At 34.0% G+C, this 20,301-nt stretch overlaps 1 protein-coding gene across 1 annotated transcript; it reads right to left on the reverse strand.

The window, feature by feature from the left end:
• Nucleotides 1–11,880: 11,880 nt before the first annotated feature.
• On the reverse strand, nucleotides 11,881–19,059 carry LOC131626897 (F-box/kelch-repeat protein At3g06240-like). Its single transcript, XM_058897763.1, has 2 exons — nucleotides 18,957–19,059; nucleotides 11,881–12,746 (listed from the first exon to the last, which is right to left on the reverse strand). Exons 1-2 carry the CDS (start codon nucleotides 19,057–19,059, stop codon nucleotides 11,881–11,883), a joined length of 969 nt encoding a protein of 322 aa, XP_058753746.1.
• Nucleotides 19,060–20,301: the final 1,242 nt, after the last annotated feature.

Below are 20,301 nucleotides of genomic sequence, written 5' to 3' on the forward strand. Positions count from 1 at the left end.
CAAGGGGCAGGAGGATTTATTTTCCTCTAGCCATGTATCTTCAAATTCAGAAGTCTCCCGAATCAGAGGCGATGACCCACTCGATATGGTGAGCTTGATTCTCAAAGAAAGACGTTCAGAGACAAAGTTCAGATTTCTTCAAATAAGGACGCAGCCAAATCATTTTCTAATGTTGCTAACTAAATGCCTAAAGATCCTCGAAAACATTGCATATGCATAATCATATCATTCATAAACATTACATCACAGGGTTCATAAAAACAAATGCCTCATCTTTCTGCTGTTTATTTCAGTAAGAAAGATGGATCTCGAGCAATCTGTCAAGAATCTCCAAACTCAGAATGCTGAATTTCAAGCTTTGATCCTGAACTTGTCCAAGGGGCAAGATGAACTGAAAGCTCTCCTGACTAAGAAGACGAAGACTCAGAAACCCAAAGGAGTGATCAACCTGGGGAGAAGGTTCAAAAGTCATCCTAAGAAAGATGAAGAAGCTCAAATTCCCAAGGACGAGGAAGAAGAAGAACACGACGGTGACGCTGGAAGTAATGTGGGCTCTGATGGTCAAGGTGAGGACGAAGAAGAGGATCCTCAAGACGAGGATGAATCTGATGAGAAGTATAGGTTGTTGGAAGAGCGTTTGAGAAGCGTGGAAATTCAGAAAGTACCAGGGCTGGACTTTGAAGAATTAGGACTCGTTCCTGGGGTCGTTATTCCTCCAAAGTTCAAGACTCCCGCTTTTGCTAAGTACGATGGAATATCCTGTCCCAAGATGCATTTGAGGTCTTATGTGAGGAAGATTCAACCTCACACTACTGATAAGAGGCTCTGGATCCATTTCTTTCAAGAAAGTTTATCTGGAACTCAACTCGAATGGTACTATCAACTAGAGGGCGCTAGCATCCGTACTTGGGAGGATTTGGTTGTCGCTTTCTACAAGCAATACCAATATAACTCTGATCTTGCACCGACTCGCATGCAACTACAAAGCATGTCCATGGGTCCTAAAGAAAGTTTCAAGGAGTATGCTCAAAAATGGAGAGATCTAGCTGGGAGAGTCCAACCTTCCTTGACTGATAGGGAATTGGTGGACATGTTCATGGGCACGCTAACTGGGCCGTTCTATAGTCACTTACTGGGAAGTTCTTCATCTGGATTTACTGATCTCATCTTAATTGGAGAACGTGTGGAGAATGGTATTCTAAGTGGAAAAATCCAAGTGGGTTCTTCCTCTGGTACTACAAGGAAGCCATATCAAGAGAGAAATGAGTCTAATGCTATTCATAGTCAAAAGGGCCGTGGTAAGGATGATCAGAATCAGTCTGTTGGTGCCGTCCTCATCTCTGCACCAATATCTCAACAAGCTCCTAGACAAGATTACCAACGCAAGATTGATAAACCAAGGAGACAATTCACTAAGATCAACATGCCTTTATCTCAAGCCCTACAACATCTGCTAAAAGCCAATCTGATCACCGTAAAGGATCCTCCGAAGTTTCCCAACACTGCAAGCCCGTCTTACGATCCCAAAGCTACATGTGCTTACCACTCCAATGCTGCTGGGCATGATGCTGATAGTTGTTGGGCCCTGAGAAACAAAATTCAAGATATGATAGATGCTGGGGAGATCGAGTTCGAAGCTCCTGAAACTCCGAACGTCATTACTGCTCCCATGCATAAACATAACAAGACTGCTAATACTATGAATGGCTAGAAGGATGAACTCTTTAGATCATTAGATTTACTTTCTCTTGCAATTTCTATTCTGTTTGTTTAAACACTCAAATTATGATAGACATTATTTGTTTTAATAATCATCATCATAGCATTGCATATGTTTGTCTTGAATAAATTATGTCGCTATCACTCTTCTTAAATTATGTCTTTACTCTGCATACGTTTTGTGATACTCAACTCCTGCTAAGCTGTAAGCCTTTTAAAGGAGGATGACGAAAATGATACCGCAATCTCATACAATATGCTTTTGAATAGACTATGCTGACGATGTACAGGCATTGTTTCAATTCCTAAACAGCGGAGATATAAGGATGATAATCCCTCGTCAACCCCTTTGAGCCTAAGGAGTAGAAGTTTCTTTCTTGTACTAATTAAAACCCTTGATCATAACCTGGGACAGGGTAGTTCTCAGTTAATTTGGCTGTGCATTCTATTTTAAGAGAATCATTCAGTACACCTTTCAACAAAGGTCTCAATCACAAACGTTCAACCGCACACATCAAAGAAGTGTTGGAAATATCAATCAAAAGACAATGACGGTTCATCAATCATCAAACAAGGCAGTCAATATCTTTCAAAAAAGAAATGGAAAAAACATATATACAAAGAAAAGCCTGCTAAGTCAAAAATCAAAAAGATGGCTTAGGCAAAAATCAAGGCATCCCGCTGACTGTAAACTCAAAAATAGACAGTTCAGGCAAAAGTTAGGGATATCAAAAGGATGAAAAAAGAGAAGTCAATAAATTCCTGAACAACACAACGTTATGACTACCAAAAGGAAGAAGTGACTGGCATCTCAAAAGTTCTATCTGCTTGTGAACCATCAACATTATCAAATGTGCAAATCCAAAAGTCTCTTGGAACTTGAATGCATAAGCCGGATTAACTGAGCTTAGGACTGAAGAACATCACGAAGAAAGGGATGGGTATAAATAAATTTTGAGCCATTATCCTTTGTTTCTTAAACCGTGAACCAAGCCACGTTACAACCCTTGAAAGTCCTAACTGAAGCATGGTTAGTTCGAAAGCATACTGTCACCAAAAAGGTATCCTGACACCTTAAGGTTTACCACAAATTCCGAGTTGATATCACGTTTTTGCAAACATCACATTGTTACAAATATCATGTTTTTACAAATATCATGCTTTTTACATCTTCTGTTTAAATGCTTTCAAAAAACGAGACAAACATATGCATTGCATCTCATGAATACATTATTAAACATATTCTGCTACATAATTTCAAATGTTAGCATCAGAAAGAACTTGCACAGGGTACAACTAATGACTGAAAGTTATCCCGACAGACAAGATTACTCCAAGAAGCAATGTCTCCTATGCATACAAGGGGCATGGCACGCTTTGCCCAATCAATCTGGGGCAATCAGGTCAAGATTCCGAGAATCTCTCATGGATGCTCGAACAATCAGGGGCAAGCATTCAAGAATATCTAAAGCTACTCCCCAATCAACGTGAGACATTGTCATGAGTCTATGATTACTAGGGGCATGTCGCCCAAAGTGCACATCTCATAAAGTCCTCGCGAGGCGAATCTTTCCAAAGTTCCCACTAACTGGGGCAAATCTATGCAAGTCCAAGTTCAACATCTTGATCAATACTCAGTGGCGTGTCCTGAATCAAGTAGTAAGTTACTATGATACTGGGGGCAACTTTCAAGACACCCACATCTCCCCACAGAGCCAGGTTCATAAGATCATATCCCCACAAAGTAATCCTCAAAAAAGACATCTTCAAACATACTCGTCCAACAAAAGATATAGCTCCTCAACAGAGTCCACCTCTTCAACATTGCCGGTTCCCCAACATGTTGCTCTTCTCCAACATGGTTTATCTCCTCAACCAGGATACATCAAGTCACTGATCATCCCCAAGCAGAAATCATAAATCCCCAGCTAAGCCTCTCTAAGAAAAGATCAAAACATCAAGCTCTCAATGACATAGAGATGTATCTTCTCAATCAGACGATTCTAGCCACACAAGTCATAAAACATATATCACAAGTCATAAACATACATAAACAAATATCATAAGTCATAAACACATTCATACATCATATACATATTCCTCATTTATTTTGAGAAGTATATAACTCATGCATCATGGCATTGCATGAAAAAACTAACAATGTTTGACAGGTGCATTACAAAGATTCAAATCTTATTCAAAGCAAACGCCTGACGCATGGCATTCCAGACATCTACGGATGCAATTTGGATAAGTCTAACGCACGACTCATCCACCGACCTAACGCACGGTCTTCCAGACATCTGAGGATGCAATCGGGATTAGTCTAACGCACGACTCATTCCTTCAACCTGACGCACGGTTTTCCAGACATCTGAGGATGCAATTGAGAATAGTCTAACGCACGATCTATTCTTCGACCTAACGCACGGTCTTCCAGACATCTACGGATGCAAATTGGGTAGTCTAACGTACGACTTATCCATCAACCTAACGCACGGTCTTCCAGACATCTACGGATGCAAATTGGGTAGTCTAACGTACGACTTATCCATCAACCTAACGCACGGTCTTCCAGACATCTACGGATGCAAATTGGGTAGTCTAACGTACGGCTTATCCATCAACCTAACGCACGGTTTTCCAGACATCTGAGGATGCAATCAAGATTAGTCTAACGCACGACTTATCCATCAGCCTAACACACGGTTTTCCAGACATCTACGGATGCAAACTAGAAACAGTCTAACGTATGACGCATTCTAACTCTCGAGTTCATTAAGTCAGATGGCATCTTTAAGCCCATCTCCATCATATATCTTTTCTAAATACCTGGATGGCATCTTTAAGCCCGTCCCCGACAAAAGTCCCTACTTCAGCTAGGGCAAATTTCGTGGTATTCTAGTGTTCAATCACCTTCCACCTTCAGATACCGACTGGCATACAAACCACTCTACATCTTCAGGTTTAAGATAATTGAACAGGGGCAGCTGTCATACCCCAAAATTTGCCCACATTATTCCTTCTATTCAAATTCAAATCAAAATACAAAGCTCCAAAACACAGTCTCCCACACAGAAGTTCTAAACTAGGGTTTGAATAATTCAGAGGAAAATCATTGAATCAATGGCTCAAGGTGGTTCCATAGGGTCACTAACATCCCAAAGTATCTCCATATAAAGTTTCAAGTCAAACAGAGCAAATTTAGTCCCTCAAATCCTGATTAGGTCAACAGTCGACTCCCAAGGGCAAAACAGTCATTATACAGTCAAAACTCAAGATATTTGGTCAACAACATTCTCATAACCCTAAAATCATCATTTGATCAAGGGTTGATCATGATGATGCAAGGAAAGATCAGAGAAGTCAAAAGTCAAAAGTTACTATTTTAGGCATGAACTGAAAAAGTCAACCAAACTTTGAAAATTCACCAAATATTCATACTTCATCAGAAAAATTCCCACCAAAGCTCATTTTGAAGGGAATTCATTCCTCTATCCAATGGTCCAAGAATCAGAGCCCATAGGTCAATGGTTTAAGAGATATGGCTTCATACATTATAGGTCCTTTTCAAAAGTCAACAAAAAGACATTTTTTCAAAAGGTCATAAAATGAGAACGGAAAATGATTTTGATATAGGACCAAAGACACTGGTTAGAGGACTCCCTAAGGTTTCTAAAAAGTCCTAGAATACTTCCATACCTCAATAATTGAGAGAGATAAGACATGTCAAAGTTGGATTATTTTCAAAGGCATGTGTGAATAGAAAAGGTTCAAAACTCCAAACATTTCCAAATGGGCCTATATTCTTTCCATCAAATCTCTATCATAAGCCCATGAACGCCCAAAGCAAGAGTCATGTTATTTTTATTATTTTATTTAATTATTTTATGGTTTTTATCACTTTAAATCATAAATAAATTATATAAAATAAGTAAAATAAATGTGAAATATATATTTGTTTTGATTTTAAGTCAAAGAATCAATCAAATATATTCTCTTAATGGACCAAATAAGATTTGAGCAAATTGAACCAATATTGGCTTGTTTTAGAAACTTTCATAAATCTAATTTCCAACAAATAACAATTTTGGATTTCACAAGATTTATTCAAGTTTTAGTAACCTAGAAACCATCTCCTATATATATTGATCATAACCACGAGCCAAGTTTTTGGAGAGAGCAATTGGAGAACCCTAATCAAAGTCTTAAAGTTCAAGCAAAAAACCAAATTCGGATTCCCATTGGCAGCCACTTTCAGAACGATTTAAAGATCTAATTGCGTTCTAGGAATATCAGGGAAGCTTCTCCAATCAGTTGCAAGGACTGGAACATCACGAATCGCCACCCTCTCCTCACGGTTTGGTCAAACTTTAAATTTCTTTGGTCGCATCGATTCTTGCATCATGAGCATGTTTTAATTATGTAATATTGTTTGGTGTGATGTGTTTGATGTTTTTTAATCACTGGATCGAAGGTTGAACGCAGGTACGGCGATCTGCCATGGCTAGGTCTAAGAAATCTCAAATTGGGGATTCTTGGATCAAGGCAATTTAGGTGTAAATTAAGGGCCCCATTGAGTTCTTAGGACCTCGTAAATTATATCTGGGTTGTTTTTTTGTTGTGTTTGGTTCGTTTTCTTGCAGGTTACATGGTTGAATGATCTACTACGAAGAATTTGACGCAAAACCGTAGCTAATCCGTGGCTGACAGTTCGTAGCAAATAATTGGGGGTGAGGTTGAAGAAGACAAGGAGGTGGCAAGACCTCATTGGTTCGTTTGAAAAGGTTTTGGCGCGTGTGTAGCGTGCGGACTGTCCACGCAAATCTATGGCGCGCTCTTGATCTATAGCCATCCGATCAAAGAGATCATGAATCCAACGCATGTGAATTGGAGAGTGCACCATGGACCTCCCTGGGCGAGCCACACAGAATAAAAGCTAAGTTTTTTTAATTTTTTTTTTATTTAAAATTACACAACCAGTTTTTGTATTTATAAATATATATATACACTTTGTTTTTATTTTTTTTTGTTTTTTACTCATAAAACTTGGTTTTCTTATAATTTTTTTTTATAATAATAAAATAATTATTATTATTTCATTAAGATTATACTAAACATTTTTTTACAATAATTAATATTTTATTTGTTTATTTTAATTAAGTCATTTCTTTTATAATTCAAAATATTCTATAAAAATTCATAAAAAATCATAAAAAATATTTTCGCACTCGATTTTATTTTCTTATCCCGATTTAATTAATTAGGTCGCAAGACCAATAATTAATTAAATCGTTCGGGCTTCTTATTTAAGTTCGTACCCTAATCAGGGTTTACGAAGATCATGCCATACACTAAAAATCTTCTTCTTCTGTGCCTTTTCAGGATTGTCTTTCCAGATGCCTTCCGAATACGCGTCAATCTCAAAACACGAAGTTAAGTGTTCTATTCAGTCTAATTTAAATTATATTTGATTTATCTTTTAAATTAGGGTTTGTGTCGCCTTCATCTTTTTTCTGCCTTTGCCTTTTCAGAGCTAACCCCAAGGCTTCCCACTAACCATATCAGATCAAATCAAGCTAAGTATTTTTGTTTATTTTTATTTTAAATACATTATATCCTTATTTTTAGGGTTGACTGTGTTCGCCTTCGAACCGATAAATGCACTCACCCTATTTTGTTTGCCTTTTCCAGGGTTTGTCAAATTGCCAAAGCCACGAGTTTGGTAACCCTAAACCCTAACCTTTTATTTTTCTGTTTAATTATTACTTGTGTCAAACCCTATTAAGGGATCCGCTGGTTACAATTTCCCTCCCCCATATTACTGTTTCTTGCCTTATATTATCTGCGTGGTTAGTAATTCTAGGGAGTGCAAGCCTGTTAATTGAATTAGAATAACTAATTATAAGATAATTTGATTGATTGAATTAACCACGTGATTGTTGCACCCACGCACACTTTTGGGGTAACCTCTCTGTTGCCTTGCTGCCTGTTGCCTTGTTGCCTGTTGCCTTGTATTTTTGCAGAATAAGCCATGTCCCTCGAATACGAGGATACCTCAGCCATGTTGCCTCGATAAAAAGGTCACGACCCTAAATGATGCTGCCTTCGATACACAATATGACCTCGACCCTCGGAAGTTGCCTACGGAAAAAGGCTGAGGTATCTTCTGGTTGCCTAACGAAAAATGGCTTATTCTGATCCTTGCCTTAGACTACCTGCCCTCCTATGGCATGGGACAGTCTTATGGCAAAGGATGCTTCGATGACCCTTCAACCTCCAAATGAAAGGCTTCCTGCCCTCTTATGGCAAGGATAGATCCTTTTACTCTGAAAGGCTAAAAGAACATTTTTCATCTAACTAGGTAATTAGCCCTTAATTGCATGCTCTGGTTTAAAAACATCTTGCTACTATTTTCTAAACACTTTCAAGGCTACGCTCATTTACGAGCTAAAGTCCTTGTTTCTTCATCTTCTATACATTTCTAAACTTTTGGTTTCAAAACGAGCAAAGCAATTAAGAGCCCATGGAAAACCCTGGATGCAAAGGGTGCCTTACACCTTCCCTTTGCATAATTACCCCCCGAACCCTATTTTATTTAAAAGGTTTTTCCTGTTCTTTTAGCCTTTCCGATTTAATTTGGATAAAATAAAAGTCGGTGGCGACTCTTGCTTACCGCAACATTTCGATTATTAAAAAGTCAGTTCACCGTATTACATGTTGCATTTGATGTACACTCGGTTTTGATAACTCTGTAGTGGTCTAACTCCATCCACAAGGCTTTGAGATGATTAGCATATTCGGTAGCTTCTTTGTTGCCCTGTTTAGTTCCCGGTGTTTTCACTTTCATATCATAAATTTAGGCAGCATCTTTGGCTTTAGAATAAGTTTCTTCTAATGCTTTCTAAATCTTTTTTTCGTACTTAGGAACATGCAAGTGTCACTAATTTCCAGAGTCATATAAGTCCATAACCATAGAATGATCGCCGAATCTTCAGTATCCCACTTTTCAAATTTAGAATCTTTATCTTTAGGAGGTGCGTCTGTAAGGTGTTTTTCTTTTCCTTTACCTTTCAAGGTCGTTTTCACGAGTTGAGACCATTTCAAATAATGCTTTCCATTCAACTTGTAAACCTGAGGACTAATAGGTATTTGTGATTCAGACGTGTACCTATATATTTCCTCTTTACCTCCAGCCATTGAAGAAGTTTAGAAACAAATGCAAGTAAAACACCACAAGCGAGGTTGAGAAGTCGATGGAGATACACGCGGTTGTTCAAACAGGTGCGGTGAATAGTAGTCCGATGAAGAGTGTGCGATGAACAATACCTCAATGAACAATACCGAAACAATAACGGGAATAGTGCAGACAACACAAACCATGAACAGTACCACAGTGAAAGTGGATAGTTTTTTGAGAAAAAAGGAACCGCAATTAAGGCGGCTAGGTTTTTTTATGCGGAAGCGAAACCCTCTCGAACGAGAGCTTGTGATACCATATTAGAACTGAATAATTCAATATTATTATTATGATAAATATACAAGAGTTAATCTCTTTAAATAGAGTGTTCTGACATAATGGGACTTACTAAAGATCGAAACTTATATTACTAATAAAAGTAATAAATTAATTAACTATTTATAACAATGGGATATGAAATAGAGGATGCAAGGTGATTAATAGATTTTTAAACACTTCATTCTCCACAAAATGAAATGAAAAGCTCAACATATACAATTGTTTCCACAAGTAGTGCTCGACATTCCTCTTGATCAAATTTAGAATAGCTTGGCGAACAAATTATTTTACCTTATGAAGTGGTTTTTCTCCTTTTGTTTGGTTGGGTTGCTTGGGTTTGATCAAGATCATAAGCAGTGCATCTATCTAGATGAGTCTGCATACCGTTTGTTCCATTACTATACTTAATTAAGACTCAACAATATTGACATCTAGTCTTTTTCTCATCACCTTTCACAATGGCGAAGTGGTTCCACATATCATACCGGCCATACCGCAATTGACGCTTTTTTCTTTAAGATGTGGTGGCAATATAGCTTTATCATGAGGATTAGTTGAAATTGTAAGACTTGTATGCTCTACATTCTCTATAATCTATTTATCTATTTAATAAAAAAAAGAAATATCAAAATTAGAACTAAAACTAGAAAATACATTTATATCAATAATCGCTCAAAATATTATAAACATAGTTACAATAAAAAATGATATTAAAATTTAATATAAAATGATATTAAAAAATGATATAAAAAATGATATTAAAATACTAAACTTGCATTCAACTAAAAGAGATATTTATATGCATCATCAAACATGTTAGGTCTTAAATTTCCAGTTTGGCTAAAACATCAAAGAGAAATTTCTTATCTAAATATCTCTAATACTGGTATTTCAGATTCATTTCCTAAATGGTTTTGGAATCTATTTTCGTCATTTGAATACTTGAATGTTTCACCTAACAAACTTCATGGACCCTTGCCAAAATCACTTACAAGTACCAAATTAAATAACAATGAGATTGGTGAGTCAGATTTTAGTTTCAACAATTTAAATGGTCCATTGCCTCCTTTTCCAGAACTGAGTTATTTCTTTCAAATAATATATTTATAGGGTCTCTATCTTCTTTTTGTACATCCTTATCTCATAGCTTAATTTATTTTGACTTATCTAGTAATTCCCTAGCAGAAAAACTCACAGATTGTTGGGACAAGTTTCAATTTTTAATGAAGGGTGTAATTCAACAAAAATTCAAATCACAATCAGTCCTAAAGAAGAAATGTGCTTTTAATTAGAAAAGTTTGTCATTCAAACTCATCACTTAACACACTATTCACTCGTGGAAAATAATATGACAATTTTAAAAAAAAATTGATTAAAGTTTCAAGGTACTAAGATTTTCACCCAATAAAAGAGAATCCAAGCACAAAAGAAAGAAATCCTTTTATTACCTTCGATTTTGAGTTCACGGTCTTCGGTTATGAATCTTTGAAGGATGAAAATGAACACAATACAGAGGAGATGGCTGAAAAGGCTAAGCTGGAGCGGAATGGAGGTGCGGTGAGGAGCTTATGATTTGGTAATGAAGACGCAAATGTGATTGAGAGAGGGAAAGGAATGTCGCGAATGAAATATAACTTTGGGTGATGATCTTCAACGATTTGGAAATTTAGGGTTCTTCATCTTTGGAGCTTCAACGATTTGGGAATTTAGGTTCTTCATCAACGATTTGGTTTTCAACAATAGACTTCAGTTTTCATTTATACTTCAGTTTTTATGTTTTGATTTTCAATGATACTTCAGTTTTTATGTTTTGGTTCACTTTTGATGTTTTAGAATTAATGATTCAGTTTTGATTTATGTTTGGTTAATTTTAATTTGGTTCCGTTCTGGAAGAGTTAGTAAAATAGCGGTTCAGTTCACTAACCAAATATAATGGTTTGGTTATTTTAACTTCAGTTCGATTGAGTTTAGCCGTTCGGTTAAGTTCATATAGATTTTTTGAACAGTCCTATGTAAAAGAAAATTAATATACAACCGAAACTTTTTACTGCAACAACGGATTCTTCTAATGTGCACAAAGACTACTTTTAATATACCACCTTATATTTAGACACAAGCAAGTAAAACCCTATCACTAAAAGTAAATTAAAAATAAAATCAAAATCAAAAGAATCGAATTGATTCTTACTTATTCTGTTAATTCTTATCTAGAAACAGTCCTTCATGCATGCAGGTAGGGTGTGTATGAGTCACAGATCCTACCTCTGCACTGTCTAACTTCATCTGTATGTTTACAAATGAAACTGGGGTGGCGTGAGAAAATTGTTACTGTTCTATTATAAGCTGGAAGAAGGTAATAGATGATAGTGAATCTGTAGTGATTGAACTAAGGTGACTGCATAACACTGTATAACTGAATAGTGAATCACACAAACAAAGCTGTAAATATTTCCAATAAGCATATTAAAAATACTTAACCAATAAACATTTCATGTGGCCTACTAGCTCATGTTATTGTTACAAATGCACTCAAACACATATTACCCAACAAATGCAGCCATCTAAAAGTTCATAATATAAAACAATATAATCATAAATATATAGAAAATGGCGAAGGAGAATATTTCACAACCTCATTCTTCTTATTCACCGTCACCATCAGGAAGTGAAAGGAGAGACTCTGTATACATGACAACTTGGAACATAAATGGTTGGTCACCGTAGGTGTGATTCCCTAGCAGCATTCCTTCATCATTTAACTTCACCAGTTCAGTACCATCATTAACTGTTGCAATAATATCACCATTTTTTGTACAACACACTGGGTAAAAGTTCTTAGTAGGTACGCCATCAATACGAAGGACAAGAGTTTGAGTCCAAGAGGAATGCACTTTGTATTCTTTCATCACAAAAACTTTAAATGTGTCATTATACATAGTCCATAGACTGAAAAATTCTCCAAATATCCATATATCCCGAGTTCGAGGATTATGGTCCGGAAGAGGCATCTCTACCGGTTGCCTCTCCAATAAATCAAAGGCAAGGATAACATCCACGGGAAATTCAAGAAAATCATAAGATCGGGAGGTCAACCAATGAATAGCCCCATTACATAGAGACCCTCCTTTGAGATCGATAGATGTACAATTATAATAAAGTCCGTAATTACCATCAATTTCTTCCCATCTATTGTTTCTAAACGAGAATAACTCTAAATGCGACGAAGGATTAACTAAGGTTCGCTCACAGGAAAATGTAACTAGCAAGTAATCATCTCTTGAGTGGTCATAACCAAAACCATATAGCTTACTTAAAGAACATGTTTCGGAATTAAAAGGAGATGCAGGTATTTGTTTGCGAAATCCAGTGGATGGATTCCATAGGGTGAATTTTAAACGACCGTGCAAAAATAAAATCCCTCTACATGAACCTTTAATTTCAGGAGTAAAAGCATATGGGGGAGGCGCAAAATCAACGTAAAGTGGAGGTGAAACATCGCTAACTGACGCTTCAAAATTTATAGATCGAACTTCAGGAATTCCATATGGAAGAATACATACAATTTTATGAGTGTGTGGGGCGGCATGTTCAAAGTGTGAAGATGCAAAGTAGGGATGATAATGATCAAATCATGAGGTAGATATTGCGTCATTTTCTGCATGCACTTTCTCGACTCTGCTTCAATAAACCTAATTTTACGAGGAGCTAAATTTACTGGCGCAGCGGGATATATGAGTTATTCAAGGTGAGGCCTAGGTTAAGTTTGTAAAATTGGAAAAATATTGCATCAACACAAACATAACAAGTATAACAAGTGGTTTTACAAACAACCAATCACATATCTACTATCTACTATCTACTCTACTATCTATTCATTAATAGAAGATTGACCAAATTGCCTAAATTATCCTTTCACCAAAATTTATTTGCACTAATAAAAGGTCATTTTTGTAACTAACAAATTAAGTATTCACTCTTTCAACTTTATTGAATGGATGCCCCAAGTGTTAGCTTTTCATTGGTCCGAATTAAATAACATTTTCCCTACAACTTTATTCCATGAATGATGACATCACATGTAAGCCATGAATGATGTAAGTCATATTTAAATTTCTTTTACATTTCATTTTCCCACACTTTCTTACTTTCATTTTAATTTTTCTTAATTTATTTATTATCACAAAAAATATTAATAATCTATTTTTAAATTTTAATCTTACTAAAAATTTCAAATTTCTTTCGCATTTCATTTTTCCATACTTTCATTTTAATTTTTCAACATTTATCTATTATCGCAAAAAATATTAATAATCGATCATTTAATTATTATTCCCAAAAATATTTAATTATTTCACGGGCCATTATCAACTCAATATTTAATTTTTTTAATCGATCATTACACATTTTCTCTATCTTAATTAAAATTTCAAATTTCTCACATTTTTTCACACTTTCTTACTTTCATTTTAATTTTTTTCTCTATTTATTTATTTATTATCTCACGGGTCACTATCAACATAATGTCTATTTTATTTTAATCAATCATTGTCTTTATTTGAGAGATAATATCTTTATTTTTATTTTTTTCTCCATCTCACGATTTTTTATCATTATTTAATACAATTAAATTTTCATGATTATTGTTTATTTTACATTTTTTTTTAAATATATTTTATATCGCATCAAATTATTTTTTTATTTCACGGGTCATTATCAACATAGTAGCTATTTTATTTTAATCAACAATTACTATTAATTGAGAGATAATTTTTATTTTTAAATGTTAATATTTCATTTTTATTATCTCCATCTTATAGTATTTTTTATATGATTATTTAATATAATTGAATTTATATGATCATTTTTCATTTAGTTGGACCGTCAATTATTAAATTACCTGACCCAATTTTGCTATTGTGTTCTAAACATATCTTAAACATTTTTTTGTGGATCATTGTTTTCTATATAATTATTGTTAAATTTACAATTAAGTAAATTATTTCATATTTTTCATTTATATTTAAAATTTTACATTTGCATTTGTTAAAATTTTATTTTTTCTCCAACTCACATGTCCTTTTTTATATGGTTCTTTATTACACACAAAATTAGCACATGAATAAGATAATAATGTTTAATCTTAAGGGCCAATTTCAATACAATGTCTATTTTATTTTAAACAATAATGACTTTTATTTGAAAACTAAAGTATTTATTTTCAAATTTCAAAACGATTCCTATGGATATTAGGTTTTCAAAGAATTTGGAGTATAACAGAGCAATCAATAAAACTCTAACTTTATTCAAATAAAACAATTCCTTTTAATTATGCATATTGCTTATAATTCCTTTTATTTATATTATTCATATCATTACAAAAATACTACACCAGGAAAAAAATCACCCGTGCGGAAGCACGGGTCTCTGACTAGTTTTTATTAATTAAAAAACAAAAATATTTTTTTTCTCTCTCCTACTCAATCACAACCACTCCATGAATCTAATCTACTATCTATTCATTAATAGAAGATTGACTAAATTGCCTAAATTATCCTTTCACCAAAATTTATTTGCACTAATAAAAGGTCATTTTTGTAACTAACAAATTAAGTATTCACTCTTTCAACTTTATTGAATGGATGCCCCAAGTGTTAGCTTTTCATTGGTCCGAATTAAATAACATTTTCCCTACAACTTTATTCCATGAATGATGACATCACATGTAAGCCATGAATGATGTAAGTCATATTTAAATTTCTTTTACATTTCATTTTCCCACACTTTCTTACTTTCATTTTAATTTTTCTTAATTTATTTATTATCACAAAAAATATTAATAATCTATTTTTAAATTTTAATCTTACTAAAAATTTCAAATTTCTTTCGCATTTCATTTTTCCATACTTTCATTTTAATTTTTCAACATTTATCTATTATCGCAAAAAATATTAATAATCGATCATTTAATTATTATTCCCAAAAATATTTAATTATTTCACGGGCCATTATCAACTCAATATTTAATTTTTTTAATCGATCATTACACATTTTCTCTATCTTAATTAAAATTTCAAATTTCTCACATTTTTTCACACTTTCTTACTTTCATTTTAATTTTTTTCTCTATTTATTTATTTATTATCTCACGGGTCACTATCAACATAATGTCTATTTTATTTTAATCAATCATTGTCTTTATTTGAGAGATAATATCTTTATTTTTATTTTTTTCTCCATCTCACGATTTTTTATCATTATTTAATACAATTAAATTTTCATGATTATTGTTTATTTTACATTTGTTTTTAAATATATTTTATATCGCATCAAATTATTTTTTTATTTCACGGGTCATTATCAACATAGTAGCTATTTTATTTTAATCAACAATTACTATTAATTGAGAGATAATTTTTATTTTTAAATGTTAATATTTCATTTTTATTATCTCCATCTTATAGTATTTTTTATATGATTATTTAATATAATTGAATTTATATGATCATTTTTCATTTAGTTGGACCGTCAATTATTAAATTACCTGACCCAATTTTGCTATTGTGTTCTAAACCTATCTTAAACATTTTTTTGTGGATCATTGTTTTCTATATAATTATTGTTAAATTTACAATTAAGTAAATTATTTCATATTTTTCATTTATATTTAAAATTTTACATTTGCATTTGTTAAAATTTTATTTTTTCTCCAACTCACATGTCCTTTTTTATATGGTTCTTTATTACACACAAAATTAGCACATGAATAAGATAATAATGTTTAATCTTAAGGGCCAATTTCAATACAATGTCTATTTTATTTTAAACAATAATGACTTTTATTTGAAAACTAAAGTATTTATTTTCAAATTTCAAAACGATCCCTATGGATATTAGGTTTTCAAAGAATTGGGAGTATAACAGAGCAATCAATAAAACTCTAACTTTATTCAAATAAAACAATTCCTTTTAATTATGCATATTGCTTATAATTCCTTTTATTTATATTATTCATATCATTACAAAAATACTACACCAGGAAAAAAATCACCCGTGCGGAAGCACGGGTCTCTGACTAGTTTTTATTAATTAAAAAACAAAAATATTTTTTTTCTCTCTCCTACTCAATCACAACCACTCCATGAATCTAATCTACTATCTATTCATTAATAGAAGATTGACTAAATTGCCTAAATTATCCTTTCACCAAAATTTATTTGCACTAATAAAAGGTCATTTTTGTAACTAACAAATTAAGTATTCACTCTTTCAACTTTATTGAATGGATGCCCCAAGTGTTAGCTTTTCATTGGTCCGAATTAAATAACATTTTCCCTACAACTTTATTCCATGAATGATGACATCACATGTAAGCCATGAATGATGTAAGTCATATTTAAATTTCTTTTACATTTCATTTTCCCACACTTTCTTACTTTCATTTTAATTTTTCTTAATTTATTTATTATCACAAAAAATATTAATAATCTATTTTTAAATTTTAATCTTACTAAAAATTTCAAATTTCTTTCGCATTTCATTTTTCCATACTTTCATTTTAATTTTTCAACATTTATCTATTATCGCAAAAAATATTAATAATCGATCATTTAATTATTATTCCCAAAAATATTTAATTATTTCACGGGCCATTATCAACTCAATATTTAATTTTTTTAATCGATCATTACACATTTTCTCTATCTTAATTAAAATTTCAAATTTCTCACATTTTTTCACACTTTCTTACTTTCATTTTAATTTTTTTCTCTATTTATTTATTTATTATCTCACGGGTCACTATCAACATAATGTCTATTTTATTTTAATCAATCATTGTCTTTATTTGAGAGATAATATCTTTATTTTTATTTTTTTCTCCATCTCACGATTTTTTATCATTATTTAATACAATTAAATTTTCATGATTATTGTTTATTTTACATTTGTTTTTAAATATATTTTATATCGCATCAAATTATTTTTTTATTTCACGGGTCATTATCAACATAGTAGCTATTTTATTTTAATCAACAATTACTATTAATTGAGAGATAATTTTTATTTTTAAATGTTAATATTTCATTTTTATTATCTCCATCTTATAGTATTTTTTATATGATTATTTAATATAATTGAATTTATATGATCATTTTTCATTTAGTTGGACCGTCAATTATTAAATTACCTGACCCAATTTTGCTATTGTGTTCTAAACCTATCTTAAACATTTTTTTGTGGATCATTGTTTTCTATATAATTATTGTTAAATTTACAATTAAGTAAATTATTTCATATTTTTCATTTATATTTAAAATTTTACATTTGCATTTGTTAAAATTTTATTTTTTCTCCAACTCACATGTCCTTTTTTATATGGTTCTTTATTACACACAAAATTAGCACATGAATAAGATAATAATGTTTAATCTTAAGGGCCAATTTCAATACAATGTCTATTTTATTTTAAACAATAATGACTTTTATTTGAAAACTAAAGTATTTATTTTCAAATTTCAAAACGATTCCTATGGATATTAGGTTTTCAAAGAATTGGGAGTATAACAGAGCAATCAATAAAACTCTAACTTTATTCAAATAAAACAATTCCTTTTAATTATGCATATTGCTTATAATTCCTTTTATTTATATTATTCATATCATTACAAAAATACTACACCAGGAAAAAAATCACCCGTGCGGAAGCACGGGTCTCTGACTAGTTTTTATTAATTAAAAAACAAAAATATTTTTTTCTCTCTCCTACTCAATCACAACCACTCCATGAATCTAATTAAAAAAGAAGTTAAATTTAAAATAAATTTAAAATTTTCTCTTTTTTTATTGGTTGTTTCTAGCACTAATGATTTATGTGCGTATCCATGCAAGTTTTTCTCGTAAAATTGTGGGTAAAAAAACACAAGAGTCATTAATAGTAAGTAAAAAATATGTAAAAAAATTATTAAAAGTTAAAAAAAACTCGTGCATTCCACTACTCATCTTAAATATATTTGAATCAATATTATTTTACACAACGAGAATAGATATTTGAAGCAATATTGTTTGAAGTAATATTTTATGAACAAACCAATAAAAAACCTATAAAAGTAACACTATGATGTGATTTTATATTACATATTTTCTTCTTAATAGTAAAAATTAATATAATAAAAAATAATAATATATTTAATATGCCTATTTTATATATAAATATTGATTTGGAGGGTGATCAGAACCAGGAAGTGGGTCAGAGACGTCTGCACGGTGTTGATGATGAGGAGGAAGGGGTTACATGCAAAGTACTCCGACGAGCAAATAAGTAGGAGCACATATACGTTTTAGTGTTTCAAGGGTTTGAAATTGTGATCCCTGACCCTCTCAAATGAGGGGATTTTTATATTGTCCCCCAACGCTGGCCATTGGTCCACGTTTTGGGCTGGATCGTGGATCAAGGCCTAATACGTGTGACTGCCAGGATTGTAGGAGTATGTTTAGGAATCCTGGGAGATTATCCAAAACTAGCTGTTGGTCAGACAGTAGGGTATCACTGGTCGACAGAGATGTCCAGCGAGCAGGGTTCGTTTGTCCTCGGCCGAGGAGCAGAGTGGCTGCCTTGCCGTAGGTGCAGGGGAAGCCAGGTCGAGTGTGGCGATGATGCGCTGTCCTCGGACCATATGGAGGTGTGTCCCCGACAGAGGGGCAGTGGAGATGGGGCTCTTACTGTCCTTAGGTGATTGGGCCAAGGTTATTGGACCGTCTTGAGGGTAGATATGAATTGATTCAATAACCTTGGCCCAATCACCTAAGGACAGTAAGAGCCCCATCTCCACTACCCCTCTATGGAGGACACACCTCCATATGGCCGTCTTGAGGGGGGTCCCCAGTATCGGGGGAACCTAGAGTTTAACTTCAAGAGGGGGTCCCCGATATCTTTTGCTGTTGTTTTGAGTTAAGGGCTTTGGCTGAGGACGTTGTCCTCTTTGCCTTTGCGCACGCCCTTTCACTTGATTAGTGGTGGAAGGGTGAATTTGATTTTTTGAAGTCTAATTCACTTTCCTCCTTTGCTTTTTAGGTATTTGATGGCTCGTAAATCCGAGGACAAGACAATGAGCAAGGCCAGTCGCTCGGGAATCGAGAGCTCAACCCACAACTTTTCTGAAGAAACTACCTTTGTTCGGTATAGCCTCGTCCAGGTGGAAGAGGCGATGGTTGCCGAGGACGAGTGGGTGGCTGAAGGTCCCCGAAACACTCCATCGTACTTTTGAATGCACCGCGAGGAAGCCTTCACGGTCGTGGGGGTAGAAACGGATCTGCCCGGAGCTGAAGCGAAATGGAATGTTGTCTTCCCCGAGGAGGGTGAAAGAATATGCTCGAGGTATGAGGCCAACCTCTTCCCTATGTACGAGATATGTTTTCGAGAGCTGGGGCTCCGACTGCTCTTTATAGACCTCGAGGTGGCCGTGATCGACTATCTATAACTTGCGGGAGTTAAAGCTCGTCTGCGAGTATCTTCGGATCGATGCCATGCTCCCCTTGTTTTTCCAATGTTTTCACCTTCGACGGGGTGCCGTCGACATAAAGTTTGCGTGGGTTTCGCTGAAGCAGCAGAGGAAGTTGTTTAAGGCGTTTTCGGAGTCCGTTTGGGGTTAAAAACATACGTTATTCCTTGTTAAGCCTCTGTCGGAGAGGGCTAATGACAACGTCTTTACTTTAAAACTCCTTCGTTGACCGGATGAAACTCTGTTGACGCCCAGGAATGGAGAGCTGAGGTATGAGATGGCCCTAAAGTTTACCTTCCAGTGGAGCCCGCTACATTACGATCAAGTCACAAACGCCTACATAGTGAAGGAGGGGTCGTTGAATGCCGAGGACCAAGCCAGCTATAATAAGCTCGTGGCTTATGTTGAGGGTTTGGGTGTAGTGTTGTGGGTGGCTAGGGGCGACCACTCTGTTGTTGATCTGAACGGGGAGCCCCTGTTTGAGTCAGTTTTGATAATTGTTAAGGAGCTCCTTAAGTGTAGAACGACCAAGGAATTCGAGGATTATATGGGTAGCCACTTAGTTTT

Source organism: Vicia villosa, linkage group LG1 (assembly GCF_029867415.1).
Source record: "Vicia villosa cultivar HV-30 ecotype Madison, WI linkage group LG1, Vvil1.0, whole genome shotgun sequence".
Classification (NCBI taxonomy): Eukaryota; Viridiplantae; Streptophyta; class Magnoliopsida; order Fabales; family Fabaceae; genus Vicia; species Vicia villosa.

Bases quoted from the DNA above. Each gene is read 5' to 3' on its own strand.
- LOC131626897 (XM_058897763.1), bottom strand. From the start codon at position 19,059: ATGGGGCTCTTACTGTCCTTAGGTGATTGGGCCAAGGTTATTGAATCA. The intron at 12,747-18,956 runs GTAAGAGCCCCA...TAAATTTTGAAG, and splicing joins GGCCCAATCACCTAAGGACA to CGTCAGTTAGCGATGTTTCA.